The 23,400-nt window shown below is 40.1% G+C and overlaps 1 protein-coding gene and 1 long non-coding RNA gene across 2 annotated transcripts in view; one reads left to right on the forward strand and one right to left on the reverse strand.

Moving 5' to 3' along the window:
• Positions 1-21,241, forward strand: part of ZHX3 (zinc fingers and homeoboxes 3) — a 22,821-nt gene extending 1,580 nt beyond the window's left edge. The window contains exons 2-3 of the mRNA XM_072403708.1: positions 12,694-15,584; positions 16,474-21,241. Coding sequence (XP_072259809.1) covers positions 12,815-15,584; positions 16,474-16,484 — 2,781 coding nt within the window. The 5' untranslated portion in view covers positions 12,694-12,814 and the 3' untranslated portion in view covers positions 16,485-21,241. The remainder of the gene's footprint in view (positions 1-12,693; positions 15,585-16,473) is intronic.
• On the reverse strand, positions 3,521-8,532 carry LOC140327654 (uncharacterized). The gene is made up of 3 exons (XR_011920062.1): positions 7,972-8,532; positions 3,803-3,865; positions 3,521-3,718 (listed from the first exon to the last, which is right to left on the reverse strand). It is a non-coding gene; the product is annotated as an uncharacterized lncRNA (long non-coding RNA).
• Positions 21,242-23,400: the final 2,159 nt, after the last annotated feature.

Here is a 23,400-nt window from a genome sequence, read left to right on the forward strand (position 1 = left end):
CATTAAGTTTCTTTTTGCAGTCCCCCCCACAGTGAGCACCTATACGTTCACTACCTGCCACAAACGCCTAACAAGAAGTACGAGAAAATAATTTCATATTGTAAGTTAGTTTCACCTCTAAAGTGGCATTACAGCAGGTGTCCCCATTGAAAGAATTTTCCCTGGATCTTGTTGTGTCTCATTGATGGTAGCCAGGCCTAATAAAGAAGGTGAATTTACCTAGCGGGGGACACAGGCGGCAATACTAAGCTCGACATGCTGACCCTTCCTACTGTAATCAGGCCTGAAAGAAAAAGTTTGGGTGGACATAGGGGATGCAGTGTGCTTCATAAGGGCCCTGGACGTTCACAGCCAACAGGGGCCAATTGTTGGCTCTGCCTGAATTGGCCCAATAAGTTGGGTATCCAGCCATCATCCAATTACAGCCGATGTTTCTTACATGGTTCGCCAGGGTCACACGATGCAGCTATGGCCTATGTCGAGCAATACCATTGTTGGCAATTGAAGATGGCTCAGTGGTCGGCACTCTGGCCTTTGAAGGTCCCAGGTTCGAGAATCTCGGCCAGGACATTATCTTCATGGAGTTTGTATGTTCTCCCCGTGATTGCGTGGGTTTCCTCTGGGTACTCTGGTTTCCTACCATAATCCAAAAACATGCAGTTAGACCAAAACTGACCTTAGACTGTTTTAAAGACATATGACTATGGCATTATTATTAATAAACAGAATTTATATAGCGCCAATGTAATACGCAGCGCTGTATATTAAATAGGGGTTGCAAATGATAAACAGATACAGACAGCGACACAGGAGGAGAGCAACACAAATGCAAAAAGTCAATATGATTCATTGCCCTTCTTGGGTCGGATAAGGGCAAACACATAAATGTTCGGCTAGTGCTTATTCGGATCAAGAGATCGCCATGCAGCAGAACGATTCTTTTCTTTTTAGAAAAGAAAATGGTGGCCAGGCCAAGGCTCGTGTGCCATTGCCAATCCTCCCTCTAGTTTGCAACAGGCTTGCTAAAGAACGTTCCCCTGTTCAGGCCTTGTCCTCTCGGGGTGACAGGTGGTAGAATCTCAGGACATGACATATGGGGGACCCTTGAAATGACTTTCAGATCTATGGAGAACTCTTGCTTTATAATTACTATATACTATTTACACAGCACATTAGTGTGGTGGTCAGTAGGAAGAATGCCTCTTACATTGATGTCCTATGGGGAAGAATGTCACTCAAAAAGATCATTGGTGTCACCTAAACTGACTTGAAATGTACAAACTGCTCATTGTTCAAGGAATCCCCAGCAACCTCTGGAGGAACCCTGGGGTTCCATGGAGCTATGGCTGAAAAACATTGGGCCCGTGTGACCTGGTCATAAGATTTCAGAGCTGGTGGACACCGATTGCAACGGATAGAAGTGTTTGGTTTTACTTTTCAACTACATTTCAACTACTTTTTTACTACAATTTCCATATTTATGGAAATCATAACTCGGTTATATTTGATTTATAAACTACTCCATTGTGCCATCAAAAATATTTTCTATCCATCTTTGGCTACACGTCATTGCTCCCTATGAACGTCCTCATAGTGACTCCAGTGGGCTGTGCCTGCATAATATATGTTGGTGCAGCTGCTTGCTGACATTCCTGGGTGTGCATGTAAAAGGGCGACTATGCAGGAGTATGCTAGTTGTGCTAAAGGAAGTGACTGATAAAAGATCATTATGGTAGGATCACTAGTTAATTTAACAGAAGCTCCATATACAGGTACTGTGTCAGGAAGCTTTTGGCTTGTGTTAATGGCATTGGTTTGATATAATTTCTTAGATTCAGAATTTGTTGGCAGGTGCAGTTGACCTGTCTGATACAGGTCCCCACAGAATAACAAGGTAAAACAACTTTTAAGTGACAAGTTTTAAATATTATGGGATTAAGTGAAATTTACATTAATCTATTTGTTGACAGTCACAATCATACCCTGGCAAGATGCTTGGTCCGGACTAGTTTCCTAATGGGTATTAAAAGGTTTGAGATGTAATGGACCTGATTTAATAAAGCTCTCCAAGACTCGAGAAGACTATCATGGGAGAACCTGGGTGATCCAGCAAACCTTGAATTGATCTTGCTTTAAAACTCAGGAAACTTGCTAAAAATTCCAACATTTCAGCAACATATTGGAATTGCGTTTATGATGGCTGCTTTTGACACTTCTATTTGCTTATCATCAATTTATCACAGGCAATCCCTGTATGCGAGGATTCAAAACTTTGGATTCAGAACTTTGTTCACATCCTTTATTTGAGCAGGACCAATATATTCACGAATGTTACTTTTCTTAAGCCCCCTGCATGCTACTTTTCACTTTTGGTGCAAGCTACCTCCTGAAACCTTTGCTGCTTGAAATTTTGAAAGGTGGAAAAATGAAGGCAAAGACAATCAAGAGTTTGCTTTCAAAAATCCTTATTTTCTGTTGTGTATCCACATACAACATAGCCACAGCCAGTTTACTTTTTTTTTATGTTGGGACGGTGAGATTAGACCCGTAACTGGGAACATGAATGCTTTTGAAGAGATGTCTGGTAGCACTATAAACTTGTGCAAACTTTGTAAGGAAAAGCTCTGAACACTTCTTGCAATGTATTATAAATATATATATAATTTACTATAAAAAGCCCAGCTTTTTCATATTCTATACATTTCACAATGAGGAAGGGTTTTAAAAACTGCTTTAAGAAATATCGCTTCTCTTGCTTGCATTCATCAGGCTTCATTAAGTGTTATTTTTATTGCTGTTAATCATTTCGTCAATTATTTCATCGTTTTGTAAGTTAATCAGATGTTCTTTCACATTTATGACACAGATTCTGGGAAGGATGACTGGGAGAATATAATGAGCAAGCTAATCTTTTATTTCAGTCACTCAGCCAGTCCTTGATCAGCAATGAGATTTTGAAGGCTGCAGTTGCCGACGGATTCTGAAATTGCTGGTTGCTTGGCTCATACTGATGGATTTTTCAGGGCTTTGATTCTGGCACATGCGGTGATATTGGTGACTTCTTGTACTGCTGCATAATTGACTGGGGCAGATTTTTCTAAAATTTGCATTTAAGTTTACCCACTGTAAAAGTTAAAGCAGGTAATTTCAATGCATTGGCAATAGTTTGAATAGTCAAAAGGGTGTACATGGATATTTTGATGTATCTGGAAGCCTCGGAAGGTACTGGCAGGACCGAATTTCCCAGTGTTTGTCACAGTTAGAGGTTCAGTGCGGCAATGGTTGGAGAGGAAAGAAAGCTGCTTCATAAAGGGTAAGTTGTGACTGTATGATACCAACATATTGCATTGTAGTTTCACAAAGTTCTGTAGATGCAAACGGACATTCAGGGAGGAAGTGGATGTGTTGTCAGCATAGTACAGTATGCAGTCATAGCAATATGCAAGTGTTTTATAAGGAATTTGAACACTCAATAAACATTTATTAGAAACAAACCAGTTTTTACCAACTTGTATTGCTGCATAAAATGTTTTTTTATTGATGTATAAATATATATTCTACGGTTACATTAAAGCAACTCTAAATAAGTCTTGCTGCAAAAGAAGAACCTGGATTCCCCTCCTCTGTCTGTATGGAGCACCAATCTTTGCAGGAGTCAGGAGAAATCGTTGTCTGGTTCCAGATCCTACGCTGCGTTTGGTTGTTTGTCCCTTTGTCACTACCATAGGGGAATCAGAAAAATCAGATTAGCAGTTTGTAGTTGGATACACTCAGATTTCTGGTCATAGTTGTATTATTATACCTGGAAATTTAGGAAACTTTCTAGTCTGGGATGACTTCTCGTTGTACATTCCACTACAGGATTCTGGTAAAAGAAAAAAAAAAATTTAAATTTAAGGCCTTATGGTAACATGCATTTGATATGTATTGGTTACATAAAGCAATGCTGTCTTTGTATGTATAGCGAAAACTGAATATTAACAACAGTATTTTCCCCAGAATAATATTTAAGCTGGGTGGGAAGAAGCAGTAGGCGGGTGTTGCCTCCTGTATTATTATTAAAAAGTATTTATATAGCGCCAACATATTATGCAGTGCTGTGCAAAGTCCATAGTTATGCAACTAGCTGTCCCTCAAAGGGGCTCACAATCTCTGTCCCCCTCCTAGATTGTAAGCTCTTCGGGGCAGGGCCCTCTCCTCCTCCTGTGTCACTGTCTGCATCTGTCTGTCATTTGCCACCCTTATGTACAGCGATGCATAATATGTTGGCGCTTTATAAATCCTGATTTAGTAATAATAATACCACCACAGTTGTATTTTTTGATACAGTCTAGGACAAGCTAATTGACCTAACTGCATGTATTTGGATTATGGGAGGAAACAAAAATACCCGGAGGAAACCCACGCAAATATGGGGAGAACATACAAACTCCATGCAGAAAGTGTCCTGGCCGAGATTCGAACCTGGGATCTGCCAGAGTGCTAACCACTGAGCCACCGTGCTGCCCATTATTGTGATGCAACCACACAAAAACAGCCGAGTGGTTACTGAAAAGTGCTGCTAAAAGGGGGCTGGGGAGATACTTAATAGGAACTCCTGAAGAAGACCTGCAGAAAAGGTCAAGGTCTATCATTCAATGGGGGGACACCTGATGGGTGAAGGTTCTCTTGAATAGAAAGTTTCCTTCACTTTTAGAGATTTCAATCACCTTTTGCATTGTCTCTTAAACAGGAAATTAAATCTCCTCAACCAGACACACAGAAAAAATGAACTGATGGGTTCAACCCTTCATACTCTGTATACAAAACAAAAAAATGACTCAACATACACATTAGAAGCCTCAAGCCCATTTTGATTGCAGAGTTTTAGTAGGAGAATATTTGTATACAGACATAACTTATGGCTGCAGGTTTTGTAAACTTGTATTCTTGAAAAGTGTTGACGTATTTTGCTTTTTTGATGTTTTTCACTCTGGCGTGTCCAGTATGTGGGGAGTGTGACTGTAATCTAGACCAGGGGTGCCCACACTTTTTTGGCTTGCAAGCTACTTTTAAAATGACCAGGTCACAATGATCTACCAACAATAAAAATTGGACCTAACAACTCCTGTGCGTGTTAGAGCTTATTTTGAAAGGCAGGGCTTCTCAATCTACTCGCATTGCTTTTGCGATCTACCGGTATCCACCTGTTGGGCACCGCTGAGCTAGAGCATTGCTGTTTGTCTTGTGCAGAAATTACAGTTTCTAAAGTTTTTTGGTCTTGATTTTTATGAATGAAAGTTGTGCTGATCAAGGTTGTTTACTAGGTTGCAACGGTTTTTTTTTTATATTTTTTTTTCTTGTAGTTTTCCCTGATTAGTTAACAAGCTTTTTTTTTTTTTAAAGTGTTGGTGCATCAGTGCAGTGTTATTCCTTATGTCTGTGGTGCATCCAGACTGGAGCCTCCAAATGTATAAATGCTCCATGGCCGCCAGCCCCCAATCTGTTCCGCTTCACTCTTTTCTTTTGCCTGCCAGGCTGATTGTGGGTCAGATGTTATACACGCTTCAGTACTTTGCAGGCCTCCTGCTGCAGTCTGATCATGCGCATTGTAATTATTTATACTGTGGGAATTAAAGGTAATGGAAGGAAAAACACAACCTGCCATCCTAACCCCTTGTGTATTGCAACGGCTTAGAATGACGTTCTGCACTCATGGGATTCTCTGTATATCTGTAACATAAGAGAAGTCTTGAAAGCTTACATTGACTGGATTGATTGAAATAAAATAGCCACGTGGCTTTAGTAAGCTCTAATGGTCCATTAAGAGGCTTTCTTGGTGGCTAGAGCTTTCCATTGTCTTCCCGAGTACTCTGGTGATAGTGTATATGTTGTTTTGTCTACCACAATAAGGTTACGTACACAAGATTTTTGTTGGAAAGGATCTTTCGCGATCCTTTCCAACGACAAAGACTGAAAGATGCATGAATGAGCGCTCAATAGAGGAGGGGGGGAGGGGAGGAGAACGACGGAGCAGCACCCCGCTGTGCTCTCTCCCCTTTACTTGTATTACTATTATTCAGCGTTCATGGATCCACCATAACGTTGAACAAGCGCCGTACACATCAGATTCTCATCTGATACCAGCCCTGAGGAGATTATTGGAGAAGAATCATCTGATGTGTGTACATAGCCTAACTCCTATGTGTTTGTACATTTTTGCTCTTCAAAATTGCTATGATTTTGTTTAATTAGGGATTTGCAGTTGTTCAACCTTTTTTAACATTGGGGAACCCCTGCTTATTATATCCGCAGCTCACATTACATTAGTGTGATGGTCAGTGGGAAGAATGCCTTACATTGCTAGGCAGTTAGAAGAATGTCACCCTCTTTGACGACCATTGCTGTCAGTTAAACTGACCTGAGAGGCACAAAGTGCTTATTGCAAGGAACTCCTAAAGACCTCTGGAGGAACTTTGGTTGGGAAACTCTGTGCTAGTGGTTGTATTTATCCTTGGCATGGCCACTTGTAGACTTCATCAGTGGCATGGGAGCTGCAGTTGGGAGCAACCTAAAGTTAAGCGCCTACAAAAACCTTCCTGATGTGGTTATTAGATTGTATTTAAAGCAGAATTAAACTAAAAATTGTCCCCTTTGTTCTAATTGCTGCACCATTATTGCTTCTAGGAACATATTCCCTTTTAAATTGTAAATACTAAATAAAGGAAGACCATTTTCTACTGGACAGATGAAGGGTCATTTTAGAATAGCAGGGATCCCCAGCTGCACGTGGCTATGTCCGCATTTGTCTGCGCAGTTGTTTGAAAATTCACACCACAGCCATGTGCAAATATAGTTACCCGTGGTGTAATTTGCTGCTCCCTTGCACACAGTAACCATTTGCTGTGCTCCTGTTTGCTGCCAACAGTGCGATTTCACACCATGGGTGTGAAGGGCCCTGACCGACCTTAATCAGTAAAATTCTTTTTTTTTTTTTTTCACATGTACAACTAAACAGGATATGATCCAACCATGCATAATGGCTGCCACCAACACCACTGTAATGTAAATTAGGGGGGACTTTTGTTTTTTTAGAATGTAATTCTGCCTTATTGGAAGATGTATATTTAAGTGACCCTATCACGTTACAAAAGTGTGATGTGTCTTCAGATTTTCTTTCAGTCTTTGCCCTTCAACAGAGATAAGACTGGTCTGTAAAAGTTAGGATAGGCAGGTGAACAAATGGAGAGAGGTAAATGGAGTTTCCTATCTTTACAATTGAGTTATTACAGCACCGCCCTATTTTCTGCTTTTTTAAGCCTCTGGAACAAACCCCAAATACTTCCCTAGCCGCTCTCTCCGCTCATCCAATGACCTACTAATGACTTCCTCACTTATAACCTCATCACACACAGGGCTCCAGGACTTTTCTAGGGCTGCCCCAATTCTCTGGAATAGTCTTTCTCCTCCTATTCGGCTTGCTCCTTCTGCTCATTTAAAAGAGCACTCAAAACTAATTTTTTCAAACTTGCCAACCCGTCTTCTTCTGTCACTTAAACCCTCACTACTTCCCACCATTACATATCTACTTCCTATTGTGTGATACCTCCCCTACCTCCTAGATTGTAAGCTCTTCGGGTCAGCGCCCTCCCCTCCTCCTGTGTCACTGTCTGTATTCGTCTGTCATTTGCAACCCCTATTTAATATACAGCGCTGTGTAATATGTTGGCGCTATGTAAATACTGTTTATTAATAATAATAATAATAATAATAATAATAATAATAATAATAATAGCTCTTATCACGCTTTATAACAATGGAAAACACATTTTTGAATTAAAAAAAAATAAATACACATTTGTTAAATATTCCGATCAGGCAGTAGAAGAACTTTTAACACATTTCATTCACTTTTGTATTTATAGGGCATTTTTTACATCAAACGTTTTGCACAGTTTTTGTCACTGGATTGTAGTTTGTACTTTTACCTACCTGTGATAGCAAGTGTGTTGTGCGTATGATGCAACTGCATTCAGCCCCATAAAATGCTCCTCCATATGTACTGTGATAGAGAATGCTCGGACACTTGTTTCTGCAGTATTTTTCCACTGAAGGAACTAGGCAAATTCTGCAGATGGAAGAACACGCTGTTCTGGTGTTACTTGGCTGAATGTCAGGCTCTTCCCGTTTTGGTGACTTGGGATGGGGGGGAGCCTTGGTCTTTTAGAGATTATGTAAACATAAATATTGGGACATACATTTTCTTTTAAGTGAGAAAATAATGTTTTAAGGTTATTTGTATTGCGCTATAGGAAAAAAGTTTTTTGTAACAGTTGTTTAGCTCCGAAATCTAAAGACTGCAGTACATAGTGAACTGCTGCATTTGTTTTCAATGGAATAATTATTTCCATCTTTTTATTTTAGATCTCACTGCTACTTAATTCTCGCAGCCTCTTTGCAGCCGTTTCCTTCCTCCAGAAAAATAGTGGGAACAACTTGGTTTCTTTATAGTTTTTCTTTTTGAGCTGCTGCTATATTGTAACTTTCACTCACTTTCACTTAAAAGTATCATTATTTATATAGCGCCGACATATTACACAGCGCTGTACATAGTCATGTCACTAGCTGTTTCTCAAAGGGGCTCACAATTTAATGTCCCTACCATAGTCATATGGCTTTAATACAGTCTACGGTCAATTGTTAGGGGGAAGCCAAACCTAACTGCATGTTTTTGAAATGTGGAAGGAAACCCACACAGACAGGGAGAACATACAAACTCCATGCAGATAGTGCCCTGGCTGAGATTCGAATCTGTCACCTGGCGCTGCAAAGAAAAGATTGCTACCTTAGCCACCGTGCTGCTCATATTTGGTGTATTTACTCCTTGTCTACTAAACAACATTAATTTTTTCAGGTAGGCTTATGCACTCACTGTAAAGGTGAGGTAATAATGAACAGTCAGCTCTGTAGAAAGAGTGAAACAGTTTGTGTAAAAGTTTCTTTTTATTCTAGTTTACCATCCTTTTGTTAATATACCATGGAACTGTAATCTTTTTTAGGTTTTCTAAGACATTCCTATTATGAGAACAATTTACCTTTAGATTATTTTTTTCTTTGTGCCATGCAAGTTTTGCCTATTGTTAGGCATTAGTCCAACTTGTTTTCCGACTGCCCTGCTGCAGTTGAACTTTAAACTTCATTCTTTGGCAAGTCCATGGAAAAAATCTGTGATTGGAGCAAAGATCATTCAGTTTGGTGCTGGGCCCAGAAGTATTTAATTTATTCAACCCATAATCACAACTTCCTGCATGAATATTTTCCTTGCCTGTGTAGAACGGTCAATTCAAGATTCTCTTGTACAAGGTAAAAAAAGTTCTAATGCTAGAATTTTTATTTTTACCATGTGTATATCTTTTTTTGAATCTTCGTTGTAACGTATCTTCGTTCAATTTGTAATGCTGCCTCGGGCCCAGCAGGACTGGCTTTGGTGGGTGGAGGGGGTGATAAGTCCTGGTTTACCATCATATACTGCAATCTTGCCGGATTTATACAAAAGCACACATAAATGTGACTGATATTTCAATAAATGTGTCACATTCGGGATAAAAAGTACTTTCAGTCCCCTATTGCTTCCTGACGAACATAATAGTGCCATGTTGCTGGCGGTGGAGCTGAACAGGCTCTGCATATTTGCTCTACAATTAGTAATACAAATCTGTGGCCATTTGTGGCATCTGTATTATGATTTTGTAAATCCCCCCCCCCATTCCCCAATGAATAATCACTCATGACTACTTCCCTTTTTATTACCGTGTTTCCCCGAAAATAGGACACTGTCTTATATAAATTTTTTCTCCAAGAAATGCCCTAGGGCTTATTTTCAGGTAGGGCTTATATTTTGAGAAGAACAACAAACCGCATTTATTCTTTAACAAAAAAATTAACATTTATTTCAAATGTTATCACATTCTGGAACATCAAGGGGGAACCCCCCTCACCAATCAGTCCTGCACCACCGTGATCACTGTATCGGTGGTGCTCTGGAAGAAAGATGGGACAGCCTTATCCGCGCTGTTCTCCCTTCACTCCCCCCACCACGATCAGTTCTGCACTGCGGGGTACACTGTACCGGCGGTGCCCTGGAGGAGAGGTGTGGCATCCTCAGCGTCCTCCCTTTTCTCCTCCCCCCACCACGATCATTTGTGCAGCGCCGTATTACCGGTAACGGAGAAGGAGAGATGTGACAGGCTCAGTCTGCTCTCCCTTCACATCTCTCTCTACAATCATCAGCTCTGCACCTGGAGAAGTGATGGGTTGTGTGAGCCTGGAATACCGGTACGTAATGTAGTGATGTTGTGACAGTCCTGCACTAGTGTGACAGTCTGTGATGTCCNGCCGTATTACCGGTAACGGAGAAGGAGAGATGTGACAGGCTCAGTCTGCCCTCCCTTCACATCTCTCTCTACAATCATCAGCTCTGCACCTGGAGAAGTGATGGGTTGTGTGAGCCTGGAATACCGGTACGTAATATAGTGATGTTGTGACAGTCCTGCACTAGTGTGACAGTCTGTGATGTCCTTTACTTCCTCCCCCACCACTATGTACAGTATGTGCTGAAGATATTCTAAGGTATTAAGCTAGGGCTTACTTTAGGGGTAGGGCTTATATTTCGAGCTTGCTCGAAAACAGCCAAAAATCCTGCTAGGACTTACTTTCGGGGGGTGTCTTTTTTTCGGGGAAACACGGTACTAGAAAACTTGGCGGTCTGTGGTATCTCACCTCACCTTTGTAAATCTGAAATTACTCTCCCTTTTAAAATCATCAAAGCGAATTGTGTCCTGTGTTGCGTGTTTAATAGATTTTCACCTAAACATTATTTTAAGTTTTGAACAAACAATATATAAAGTTTGAACCTTGATCAGCGTTTCTCAACCAGTATTTTGCTGAATCCAGAGGTTGCTAGGGGTTCCAATGAGCTATTTGTGCCTCTCAGGCCAGTAAATGACCCCGATAATCTTTTTGGCTGTTCTTCCTATTCACCATGATTTTTCTCATTGACCACCACACTTATGTACTGTGAGCTGTGGATCTAATAATTATGTCAGGGGTTCCCTGAAGACCTGAAAGTTATTGCAAGGAATCCCCTATATGAAAAAGTTTGAGAAAGTCTGTGTTCTGTTTAGACCCTGAACACTTCTAAAACACTGTAAATAAAAGAACCCGAGATTTTATTTCATCTATATTCCTAAAAAAGGAGAAATTTTATTGATGTTCCCCTGGGAAAGATTTCCCTGATTTTTCTGAGTTGATGGCCACCTGTCATAGCCTCCATATTCCTATTTTTATACCAGTCAGGACACTGACATCAAGAAAAACTTCACATAGATTTCAACTGTACTACATATGTAACTTCTATTTTTAATAATTCACTCAAACTAAACTCAATTTCATTCCAGAATGTAGATTGGATTCCATTAAAAAGAGCGTGAATCAACATTTACCTATGATTTATCTATTTTCTAATTGATTCCAATGTGCATATTGGGTGAATTTTGGGAAAGCATTAAAACGTTTTATAAATAGACCCAATTCTGACCTAAATGTTTTGCTAGGGTTACACTTTAATTTAAGACCACTTCATTTTTAATACCTTTCATAATTGTTTCCAGCAGCAACTTGCCTCTGAGAAATGGTTTCTGTATCAAAGGTGGTTTTGACATTGTGTTTCTTATAGTTGTGTGTGGGAGGTGCGGGGTACATTGAGATGGACCTTCTGGCATCCATGTTTTTACAGAATAAACTGTACAGTACGTCTACAAAGCAGAAGTAGATGCCCGGATCAATGCTTTTTAATCTACTCTGCAGGATTGTGAGCATTCTTATGATCCACATTGCATGGGACTGGCCCAAATGTAAGTGCTATTCTGGCCTGGTGAAGCTCATGGTAGATGTTCTTTGGGCTGTACTAGATCATTGGGACTTTGTGTCTCAAGAACTGATTTACCATCCTGCTTTACAGTCACCGGCTTTAATGGCATAACTATCAAAGCCCAGGTATTTATAGATGAGAACAACATAGAGAACATTAACTGTTTTTATTTTGATGTTGTTTAGAGCTGGGAAGCTTACTTTTCACAAAGTGTACTTTTTGGATTTTAGAAGTTTCTCCATGAGACAAATCTTACCTGCACACTGGTAAAAAACAAAACTTCATACCATCAAGGGTGAAAAATCTGATTCTGTGTTGTTTAGGATCTTTAAACTCACACTTCTGGACCTTTTATTCCTCCTGTAAGTTCAGAGTTAACAGTTCTCTCTGTGCAATAGGAATTATCATATGAACCCATTACAGAAATTGCTTTTTTATTCTAACTTGGAAAGAAGAGCGTCTGAATTACACATAAACCCAAGTTGCATTGTTGGGTTTAGGTCCGCTTTAACCATGATATCTATTTCCTTTGGCTAGTTATGCTCTGCTGGCCTACTATTTGATAGTGGACAGTCCTAATGACAGGCTAAATGTATTAGATTCTTTTGTCGCCCCATGGACTACAAGAAAATGATTTTAGGTAAATTCTTGCAAACATCTTCTTTCAAGTAACATGGCTTTGACGTGAGTGGCAGTTAAGGGTTTTGCATGTTTTTGTTGCAAACGCTTTGAACAATGTTTTTGTTCATAAAGTAATCCATTTTTTTTTTTCTCTTCTCCTTTAGCTCGGTGCCAAGTCACGCCGGAGTCTTCTGTATCAAAATGCTGAAAGTGTGATGCCTCTTTGGTAGTCATTTTGAATTTAAACATAACACTACTTGATTGTGTGGGAAGAAGTCCGAAGCCATGGCAAGTAAACGGAAATCTACCACACCTTGTATGATACCTATCAAGGCTCTTGTCTTGGATGGCGGCACAGATATTGCAGAAGAAGAAAAGGACCAAAGTTCCACAGAGAAGCCCCATGATATACTACCAGCTGCAGATCTTATTGGAGATGGCCATGAAATGCTGTCTAATGGACATGACAACGTTGAAGGTCTGAGTTTTTTTTGTAAATATTGTAATTTTGGTTCTCAGGAAATAAGCCCTTTTGTGGAACACATGAATCTGAAACACCTTGACTTTAGAGACGATCCTTCTTATGTTTGCATCGCATGCAGCTTTCTAGTAAAAGACCCTAAAGAATTGGAAGCTCATAATGCAGATTCTCATCCTGGAGATTCAGACATTTCCTGGACAGTGGCCAAGCATGAAAGCTACACTGTTGTGGAACAGAGTGTCGGTGGCCATGGCATCGACCAGGATGAACCTGTACACCATGGAGAAGAACTTGCGAATGACTACATGGAAGTGGCAATTACTAAAACCCCTATAATGAAAAGTTTTAAAAAGCTGGAGGCAAAGAAAATTATTACCATAAAGGACAATGGTACCAGCGTAGCTGAAGAGCCAGAAAGAAGAGGCCGCCCAGCCACCAGAAATGGGACAGCATTGGTAAACAAAGCAACAAACAACATTGTGAACTCTTCTCCAATAGTAAACGGCCCCATAATAGGAACAGTACCTGTCTTACAAAGTGGGGTCACTCAGCTGGTATCCATAAACCCCCCGCAGTCTGTAATACAGCCAAAGATTCCTACAACTATTATAACACCAGTGCTGCCAAAACAGTCTGCACAGAAAGTTTCTACTGAAAAGTCTCTCCCGAAAGTAATGATTCCGTTAAGCAGCATTCCGACATACAATTCATCCATGGATTCTAATTGTTTTCTAAAAAATTCTTTCAACAAATTCCCCTACCCAACAAAGGCTGAACTTTGCTATCTAACGGTGGTGACAAAGTACCCTGAAGAGCAAATTAAAATATGGTTTACTGCACAAAGACTTAAACAGGGTATCAGCTGGTCACCTGAGGAGATTGAGGAATCAAGAAAGAAAATGTTTAATACAATCATCCAATCCATCCCCCAGCCGGTACCTCAGCCAACCATCACTGTTTTAAATGCTCCTCTTGTAACCAATACAAATAACGTTCAGCATCTTATTCAAGCTACGCTTCCTAGTCAGATTGTGAGCCAACCTCAAGGGGCTGGTGGTTTAATAGTAACTCAGCCTATCCTTACCAATGGAATTCAAGGAACTGTGTCTTTAGGAGTGGCGCCGCTTACCACTAGTCAATCAAATGATTTAGGTAGAGAGTTAACAGCTGCTGACAATTCTCCACCACTGACTTCATCGAGCCTTTATGAAAGCATTCGAATTAAAAAGTCAAGGCAGCAACTCAGTGCCCTTAAAAACAGCTTCTGCAAAAGTCAGTTTCCTTCCCATGGGGAAGTTGCAAGGCTGACCAGAATTACTGGCCTCACAACGCGGGACGTTAGGAAATGGTTTAGCGATAAACGATATCATTTTCGTAACAAACCTGTCACCTACTTAACGGACATCAACGAACAGCTAACTGAACCCCAGTCAGATTCTGTGTTCTCCGTAGGAAAAGAACATGATACTGATTTTGCACTTCCAGCAAGCAGCCATACTCCATCGCATACACCTTCGCATACTCCATCACATACGCCCTCACCTACACAATCACATACGCCCTCCCATACACCAAGGAGGCAGTCTTGGCATCAGACTCCAGACTTTACTACAACAAGGTACAAAGAAAGGGCTCCAGAGCAGCTAAGAGCCCTGGAAGGTAGCTTTGCAAAAAATAATGTCCCTTCAGATGATGAAGTAACCAGGTTGCGGAGTGAGACCAAAATGACAAGACGTGAAATTGACAGCTGGTTCTCAGAGAAACGCAAAAAGGTTGCAGAAGAACTCAAGCGAGAAAAGACTCGGTGTGAAAAGCAGGAGGAAGTTTCTCCTGAGGAAACTGAGAATTTGGAGGTCAAGGCTGCCGATGAAGTGAAGGCTTCTAGTTCTCCAGTCCAGGAGCGCAAAGTAAACCCAATAAAGATTAATTTAAAGGCTCTTCGGGTCACAGACAGCGGAAACAACACGGACAGTAATAGGGATGATAGCAATCACAGCGATAGTGGCAGTAGGCCATGTACGCCTCAGAAAAGATCTGTTAAAAAGACTGCCCAGCAACGGGATCACTTAAGACAATTGTTTGTGAAGACACAGTGGCCATCCCAGGAACAGTACGATTATCTTGTACAGCAGACAGGACTGCCCCGGCCAGAAATTGTGCGCTGGTTTGGGGATGCCAGGTACTCCTTTAAAATTGGCAATTTAAGATGGTATGAGAGCTACAAAAAAACCTATGCTGCAGCTAAACCTGTGTCCCTTCAGCCTCTTTTGGACTATTATGCCGAGCATCAGACACTTTGTGAAAGTGACATTAATGATCTGTGTGAGCAGACTAATATGTCCTCAGATGAAATCCAAGGTTGGTTTTCAGGTCAGCTGGAGAAAGCCAAACAAGGCGCAGTTGAGGAGGGCAGCAGTGATGCAAATTTAAACGTTGGTGATGACGCCGTAGACAGCCAGAATACAACACCCGATCAGATTTCAAAGGTATCTGAAAATGGTGAAACCTGGGAGCCGAGTTCACATGAACGGAGTTCTGATTCCCTTTCGGACCCTCCATCGGTTGTACCACTTGGTAAGAAATGCTGTAATGTTACTTGTACTAGTTATATATAAACCAGGTCAGTTTTTTTTTTATATATATGATTTTTAGTAGTGACCTTTTGAACTTCAGCCTCTCCATCAGTCCTGTACAGCTGCAACGATCAAGGCAGAATGGGAGCGAAAAGCCTACTGGCTCTTGGTTGCTTCTGCGCATGCTCTTAGGCCTGCGCAGAAGGGGCCCTGTCATTAATGGAAAAAAAAAAAATTGCAGAATTTACACATGCACAGTGAGATCGGCATTTTTTTCTTCCCTATCTACGTCACTCAATCTTGTGCCTGCGCAGTGCGAAATCGGGTGACCAGAAAGAAGAACCCAGAAGTGAGACAATGATTTTGGCACTTGGCTCTTCAGAAGAATTAATGGGAGTGCAGAGCCTCTCGGGATACCTACGTAACACATCATAGGAGGCTCTTGGCTGTCCCTTCTGCTCATGCCCGAGCATCTCGGGCATGCGCAGAAGGAGCCCTTTCTTCACTAGGAAAAAAATTGCCGATCTCACGCATGTGCAGTGAGATCAGAAATATTTTCCCTAATATGTCACCCGATCTCGCGCCTGCACAGTGCGAGATCAGATAATGTAGGAAGAACCCAGAAGATGAGAAAAGAATGTCGTCGCCTGGTGCTCCCCCTGTGTCTTGCCAAAGACAGATACCAGGATTACGCGGGACCTACGAGGAAACCCCCCGACAGACCTGCGGGATTAAAGGTAAAGTGTGATGATTTTTTGTGAAAATGATTTTTTTTTTTTCAATTTTTAGTTTAGTTCCGCTTTAAACATTTTACTTACAATGAATGTAAAACCCAACAGTGAATGACTTTATTTGCTGTCTTTTGATCTGTTTTTATTTCTTTCTTTTAGAAACAAACTAATCACCGGCAAAGTACAAGATGCTTTGAAAGAAGAGTACTGAATTCTCCCCCATCTCGCTTCACAGAGCTTCAATTGGTATTAAAGTATATTTTCTCCCTGCTGGTTGGCAGGAAGACGGAATGGCAATCTTGGCAATCACGGGACCTTGTTGCCTTGAAGCAAATTGTGTATTATTATTGTACATACCATATTGCAGGTTTTCAAAACTCCTCCCCCCCCCCCCCCCCCCCCCCCGACTGTTGTCCCACCTTTAGTTTATTTTTGTTCCTTCATCTCCTCTGTATGTTTCTTGGTACAGGCGCTTATTTATATAATGACAGAATAATATAACCGTTTAGTATTCACAGACTGATTTACTACAAAACTTTTTAGTGGGAAACCTGCCTGGACTAACTATTTTGTAAATAAAAAAAAAAAAAGTTTTTTTCCCTCCCATTGTTCTTTAGTAAAAAATGTTGTGATCATGCACTATGTACATTTTGTATCCAGTAAAGGTAAGTACACAGGGGCTTTGGTATGCAAGCCCAGGAAGCTTTGTGTAGCGGCTTGGCAGACACAGTGTAGCACATAGCAGAGCTTCTCAGTGTAAAAACTGCTCATGTGTACGGTAGTACCAAAGTACCAATATGTCAAATGAAGGCAAAATGTTTTTCTTTTTTTGTGTGTTCCTGGTCCTGTTTTGTTTGCAGGAATTCTACAGCAAATGAATGGCAAGCCAGTGGAACAACATGCAAAAATTAGGTGTATATATTCTATTCTTCGTACAAAAAATCAATCCATTCCAATGTAATGATCAAAGGACTAACATTATATAGGAATGTGGAAGCTGCACTACTACTCCAGAAGTCTGGAGGTTTTTGTTTTTTTTGTATTTCCCCTGACAAATTACAGTGCAAAAAAACCCCAAAAATGAAGTTTAGAAATGTTAATGTTATCATGTATGCTGATAATCTCCATCAAAGAGTGAAAGAGGAAAAGCAGAATAATAATCATTGATGCAGGGATGAGATATATTGATTGTAATTCATCTAGTCAGACGTGCAATGATTTCTTGGTAGGATTACAGCTGCACTTATCCTTTGAATGTTTTTTTTTTTTAAGCCTAGAGTTTCGAAGTGCTTTGTCTGTATGATTTGATTTCAGCCAGCGCTCTAGAATCGTTAAATAAAGTACACTTCTTGTCAAGGAGGTGGGGATAATGATTGTCTGGCTCCGCACCCTACCTGGGGGTCCAAGGGCCTGAACCCCAGATAGACAAGGCACTCGGAAACATGCGCTTATTAAAATATACATTCAGGTCCTCTGTGGCTGTTTGATGCTTATTAAAGCAATCCTGTCTGTCGCATTAAACCTTTAAAACACATAGTACTGCCTGGGGGTACCAAAAAGTGTCTATCACCTTTTATGTGATGGAAGAACCTGTTTGATGTGGCTCTTTGTGATACTTTTTACTATTGCTTCCTCCCTTCCAAGGACATGCTGCCATTTCTTTGTAATCACATCAGAGCCCCTTGTGGACAAAGGGTGGTGGGTTAAGGCTTTGCCTAAAAAGACAGGGCTGTTGGGCCCCTGTAACAGGTAAACAAAATCAGAGAGGCACACAGAGGAGTTTGCAGGGAAAATTTTGGGCAGTTGTATCTAACAAAAGGACCTCCCTGCTAAGTAAAAGGAACACTTAAAATCAGAGTGAAACTCCTTATACAACTGTGTGCTCTTTTCCCCAGCTGTTGACAACTCTAAAATGTTGAAAATCCTTTTCTGTATAAAGACCTTTGTGAGCACCTGAGGCATCGCTGAGTTCACTTTAAGCCATAAACCTGGTGCTGGATTTCTTTAAAAATGTTTAATGGGTTGTTTCCACCAGCCTTTCCACCTTCCAAAGCTCTTTTATATTCACACAGTTGAATGTGATTTCTTCAGTTTTAGCCTTTCAGGTTTATGAACTATTTATAAAGAAGTCTGTGACCTTGTTGTTCATCAGAACGGGCCCATTCCGTTCTGTTAATGAAAATCTGTTACTGTAATATTCGTGTAATCAGTACAGCAGCCATTTATTTCCAAGTGCTCGGATGACCTCTAAGGTGTTTTTGCATCTTGTCAGTCCTACAAGGTACCAGACATGGCTGGGTGTAGCAGCATTGGCAGTGTGACACAAAACAAATCTCCATGTCCTGGCTAGCATACGCTCATTGATTTTTCTTCCTGCATACCATCTTCCATGTGGAAATGGTCAGTGATCACTGTGGTTTAATCTTCTGCTGTCATCCTAAATGAAGTATTAATGCTGGCATTGCCCTCATTTCTTGGAAAGTGCCCTTATTTCGTGTTCATTATTCATTCATTATTACTAATCAACTTTTGTTGTGCATTCTGCAATCAAGCTCAGCCTAGACATTTTTTTTTTAATCGGGTAGGAAGAAAATTGTAGACGTGTAGCAGCCCCTGTATTGTGACCCAACTCTTATGTAACCACCCAAAAACAGCCATGTGGTTACTGAAAAGTCCCGGGTGGTGCGCCCAGCTAAATGGGTCTGGGGAGAACACTGAAAGCTTTGGTCATTTATGTATTCACATTCTTAATGAGGACTACATGAGATAATGTCTGTAGCAACTTCAAACTTGTATGCTGTTATTACATGTTCAGCTAGCAGGTGCTTCAGCCACTCTATTCATCTATGGGTAAGTGCTTACACCCTGAATGAATAAGAGTGCTGTCTATGTAATCGAGATGAAAAGTACCAAACTATTATTGTCCTAGAAGTCATCATTTAATAATCCTTTTTAGATACCACATCTATATTCTGGGTTTTCCTTTATCAGTAAACTGCATGGGATAATTAATGAGATTTTTGTGTAATAAAAAAAAAAAATAGAATTGAAGTGGCCTGTTTGCATTGAATGCACTAGAGCATTCAAGCAAATATATCTTTACTATAGAACTATTGGTCAAGTTTTCATAAAAAATACCAAATTGGAGATTATTGTTTTGCTTCTCTCTCCACACAATTTATTGATCCCCTTGCAAGGATCTCAGAATGACAAAAACATGCTGTATTTGCCCAGTGAATATTTTTAAAATTAGTCTCCAAAATCTTTACAACTTCTAGCTAACGGTTAAAAAATAATTGAACAAAAACAATTGGGTACTCAAATAATGGTAACTAATCCCGTTTTTTTTTTTTTTTTTTACACTGGCAGGGCTAAAGTTCTATGCTAGGAGCAGGTTGCTGATGACTCCTGCAGTATGTACATCATGTTTGTTGTTTGAATATTGAATTATGTTGCTGAATGAACCCCCCATGGTTGTAGGAGTGGGAAATCATAAAAATTTCCGTTTGGTTTTTAGTTTTCTTCTCTACTGGTTTATTTCCCTGTTTGTTACGTCTACTTAAAATGCTCTATTGATACAGAATAAGGCACTCATCAAAGTGCTATTGCTTGGTGAAGTCTTATTGTAGAGGATTCTTCATCTGTCAGGTTGTTGCTTCTATGTTTTATGTATTCCTGCAAAAATCTATCCAGTCTCGTTCAAGAAATAGATTGAAATAGTTTCTGCCCTGGGGATTTCGGAATCGAGATCTGCTTTTCAGCTGCAGAGAGTGTCACACTTTGTTGTGAAGGTTCCATACTGAAATAAAACAGAAGGGTGGAATCTTGTGATGTCAATTCTGTTGTAAAGATCTCTACACTGAAGTCCCCAGTGCTGCGCCTATCAGATTTCTCTAATCGCTCCACTGCCTAATAACATACCTATACACCTCTGCTCCTTCATCCACTGTGCAAAGATCTGTTTACATAGCATTTTATGTTATCTAAGGAAAAAAAAACTCCCATTCCAATGACTGGATGTTTATTAAGGCCTAGTTTCCACTGACATAGCATGCTGCTTCTTACCCAGGGAAGTGGCTTAGCAAGCAATTCGGTTACAACAGCGACTTCCAAAGGTAAAAACAATACAAAGTCAAGAGTGCAAAACAGAGGTTTTGAAGCAGGTGTATATAATCAGTGAAGCCTTTTGGCATTTCACACACATTAAATATATATATACATACACAAACATGCAATGTTTTAAGTGTTCAGCAGCTCAAGCTTTTAAAATGCCTACAGCTCTACTTTAGGGGTGTAAATGGCATTACATTTGGTCACTTTAAACAAGCTGCCATCTCAACAAGGTTCAAATCTGGTTAGCAGTGTTTGAGTGATCACTCTCCTAAATGGACACTGAATGGTGCTTTGCTCCCAGCTGACCGAACACTCAGCAAATGCTTTGTATTCTGCTGTACACATAGCTGTGTAAGCCCATATAAGCAAATCCTAAAGACTGCTTGTGGCCGTAGCATAGCTGCACCCTCCTGAGGCTCCCATGCAGTGCAGGAGGTTTCATAATTAACACATCAACCCTCCAGCAGCCACTATTCTGACCTTGGACCACTTTTACACTTAATGGGAGCCTAACCTGAGATGCTGCCAGCAGCAACACAGGTAGGTGTATTTGTGTGTTTTTTTTTTTTTTTTTTTTTTTTTTTTATTTTTTTTTTTTTTAAGATTACCTTTTAAAATGTCAAGTTATAAAATGCTACTGTTGTAAAATATTTCAAGGGATCATGAGCACTTTCCAAAAACAAAATATTTGTAAATAATTGTGAAGTTTGTACCATTTTTTTCCCCAGCAAGGAATGGCTTTTCATGTTTAAGATCATTTTGTATTGAATTTCTAGCAACCCTAATAAAAGACGATTTAGTATTTTGCAAGATGCATGCTGTGTCAATGTTGTATAGAGGTTTCATTCAACAGTCTCAGCAGGTTCCTCCAAAAACATGACCAGTATTTGTTTACATTGAATCATGTCCTTTTATCTTTAAAACTGGCAAAAGGATGTTGTTGGTACAGGGGGCTGAGAGGTTCCTGTAGCCTCCAAAACTCCTTTTGGAAACTAAAGTCCAGGGCCCACTGATGGTGCAAAGGGACTACAACCAGGGAGTTGGTGCGTAACCTCGCTCTTTCTCTGCCTTACTATGGCTCATTGCTGTGGACCCAGTTAAGGGCCTAGTCTGGTCTGCATGGCTTTTGCAGAGACAGTATTTGCATATTGGTAAGCACTGAGCATCTACAGAAATAAGACAACATTAAAACATGCTTCTGTTTTAAAAAGTTGAAAGCGAATAAATAAAAAGAACGTGCAAGAGGGGAGCTTTTTTGGCAAAAAAGGAAATATTTACTTGTAATATCACAAGATAAACATGACTGGATCACAGAAGGTGTTCTAATAGACATGGGATGTCATAACATCAGTGTAATGGTTAGGTCATACAGTCCCACAGTTTACAGAAATTCTTTTGACGCGTTTCACCATTTGGCTTCCCCAGGAGAATCAGAGAGCCCAGTTAACCAGGTAAAGAACAAATGTAGAGTATGACTAATTTTATCCTATAAGGTGTATTAGCACTGTAAAAGTTTCAATATTACAACAAATGTCATTTCCTTTTTTCCACAACAGCCCCTCTTGCTTCTTCTTTCTTTTATTCAGTCATATAATTTTACACATAGGCTTGGCATTCGTCATGTGAAGATGAAATATTTCCTTTGGTTTTCTAGTTATTTTTTGTTTTTACTAATGAAAGTAAACATTTTCTAATGTTACCCAAATACAGCAGCTGGGTGTGTGTTCTAAGAACTGGGGTGTGTTAGCAAAGAGGCACTGATGTAAAATATTAAGGAACTATAATGGGGTGCAGGAGGAGGGTGTACAATTAGTTTTATTGGTCAATTTATTAAATTTCAATAGAAAAAAAAATTACCCACTTCTAGAAACATAATTACCACTTAACTTGTTCCCATTTTCCTTAATATGACAGTATAGTTCTTTTGGTGGTAAGGGTTCTAAAATTGGAAACTAGAGGTACTGTACTACTTCCCAGGTATATTAATTCTTCTTGTTTACATTAAATGCCATAGACTACAATTGGAATCAGTTGGATTTGTTTTTCTTTATAGTGGTGATGGCTTGGTCTATGAATAATATTTTTCACCCCTAAATAAATATGCCCTCCTCATGTTCTAGAAGCATCCTGTACAAGACCCATGTGGTTCCATACAGCTTGTCCCATACTAAGGTAATAGCAAGTGTTATAATATTTGTAGGTTCAATAGAAATTCAGCTTCAGAGCATCCCCACAAAGATGGTCACAAACCCTTCAATCTGAAATAATTCACCAGGGAGGATGAGAGCCAAACAATACATTCAGATGGTTGACTAAATAAAACCTAATAGTGCAGATCAAAATCAGACTTTTCATTATAGGCAGAGGTTTGCTTTATGATGGATGCATAGACGTGTGCCCGGGACAGCTGGCAAGCATGCCTAAGTCTAAAATCATAAAAAGATGTCATACAAGGTAAGCAGATACACACCAAAAGATATTAGGTTTTCCTTTTTTGGCCAAACAAGCTAAACAATTGGTTTTACAATGAAGAACCCTTTAGTCACAGCTGGCTTCTGCCTGCATGGGGCCAATGGTGTCTGAAGTGTCCTGTGTATGCTGGGATAATTATACTAGAACATCTCAGAAGGATGTGTTGGGGGGTGACAGAGGGACGTCGGTTGTATGACAAGAGTTTATTTTTATTACGTTTTTAACCAGGTGTACCACCCGGCTGTTTTTGAGTAGTTACTAAAGAGTTGGGTCACAGTACAGGGGCTGCCTCCAGCTTCTTCCCACCTGGCTTAAAAAAAACTTCAGTTGAACACTGTAGTTAAAACAGTGCCTTGATTATTTGAGGCAGCTACATGATCAAAACACCCCAAAAAGTGTTCTTAATTCTCTCATTTTTGCAACTAAGTTTGCTTTGTTTCTTGGGTCCAGCAGTAAAAGATAACTTGATCCCATACCAATATGATTTTTTTTTTTTTTGGT

The sequence above is a fragment of the Pyxicephalus adspersus genome, chromosome 3, assembly GCF_032062135.1.
Source record: "Pyxicephalus adspersus chromosome 3, UCB_Pads_2.0, whole genome shotgun sequence".
Classification (NCBI taxonomy): Eukaryota; Metazoa; Chordata; class Amphibia; order Anura; family Pyxicephalidae; genus Pyxicephalus; species Pyxicephalus adspersus.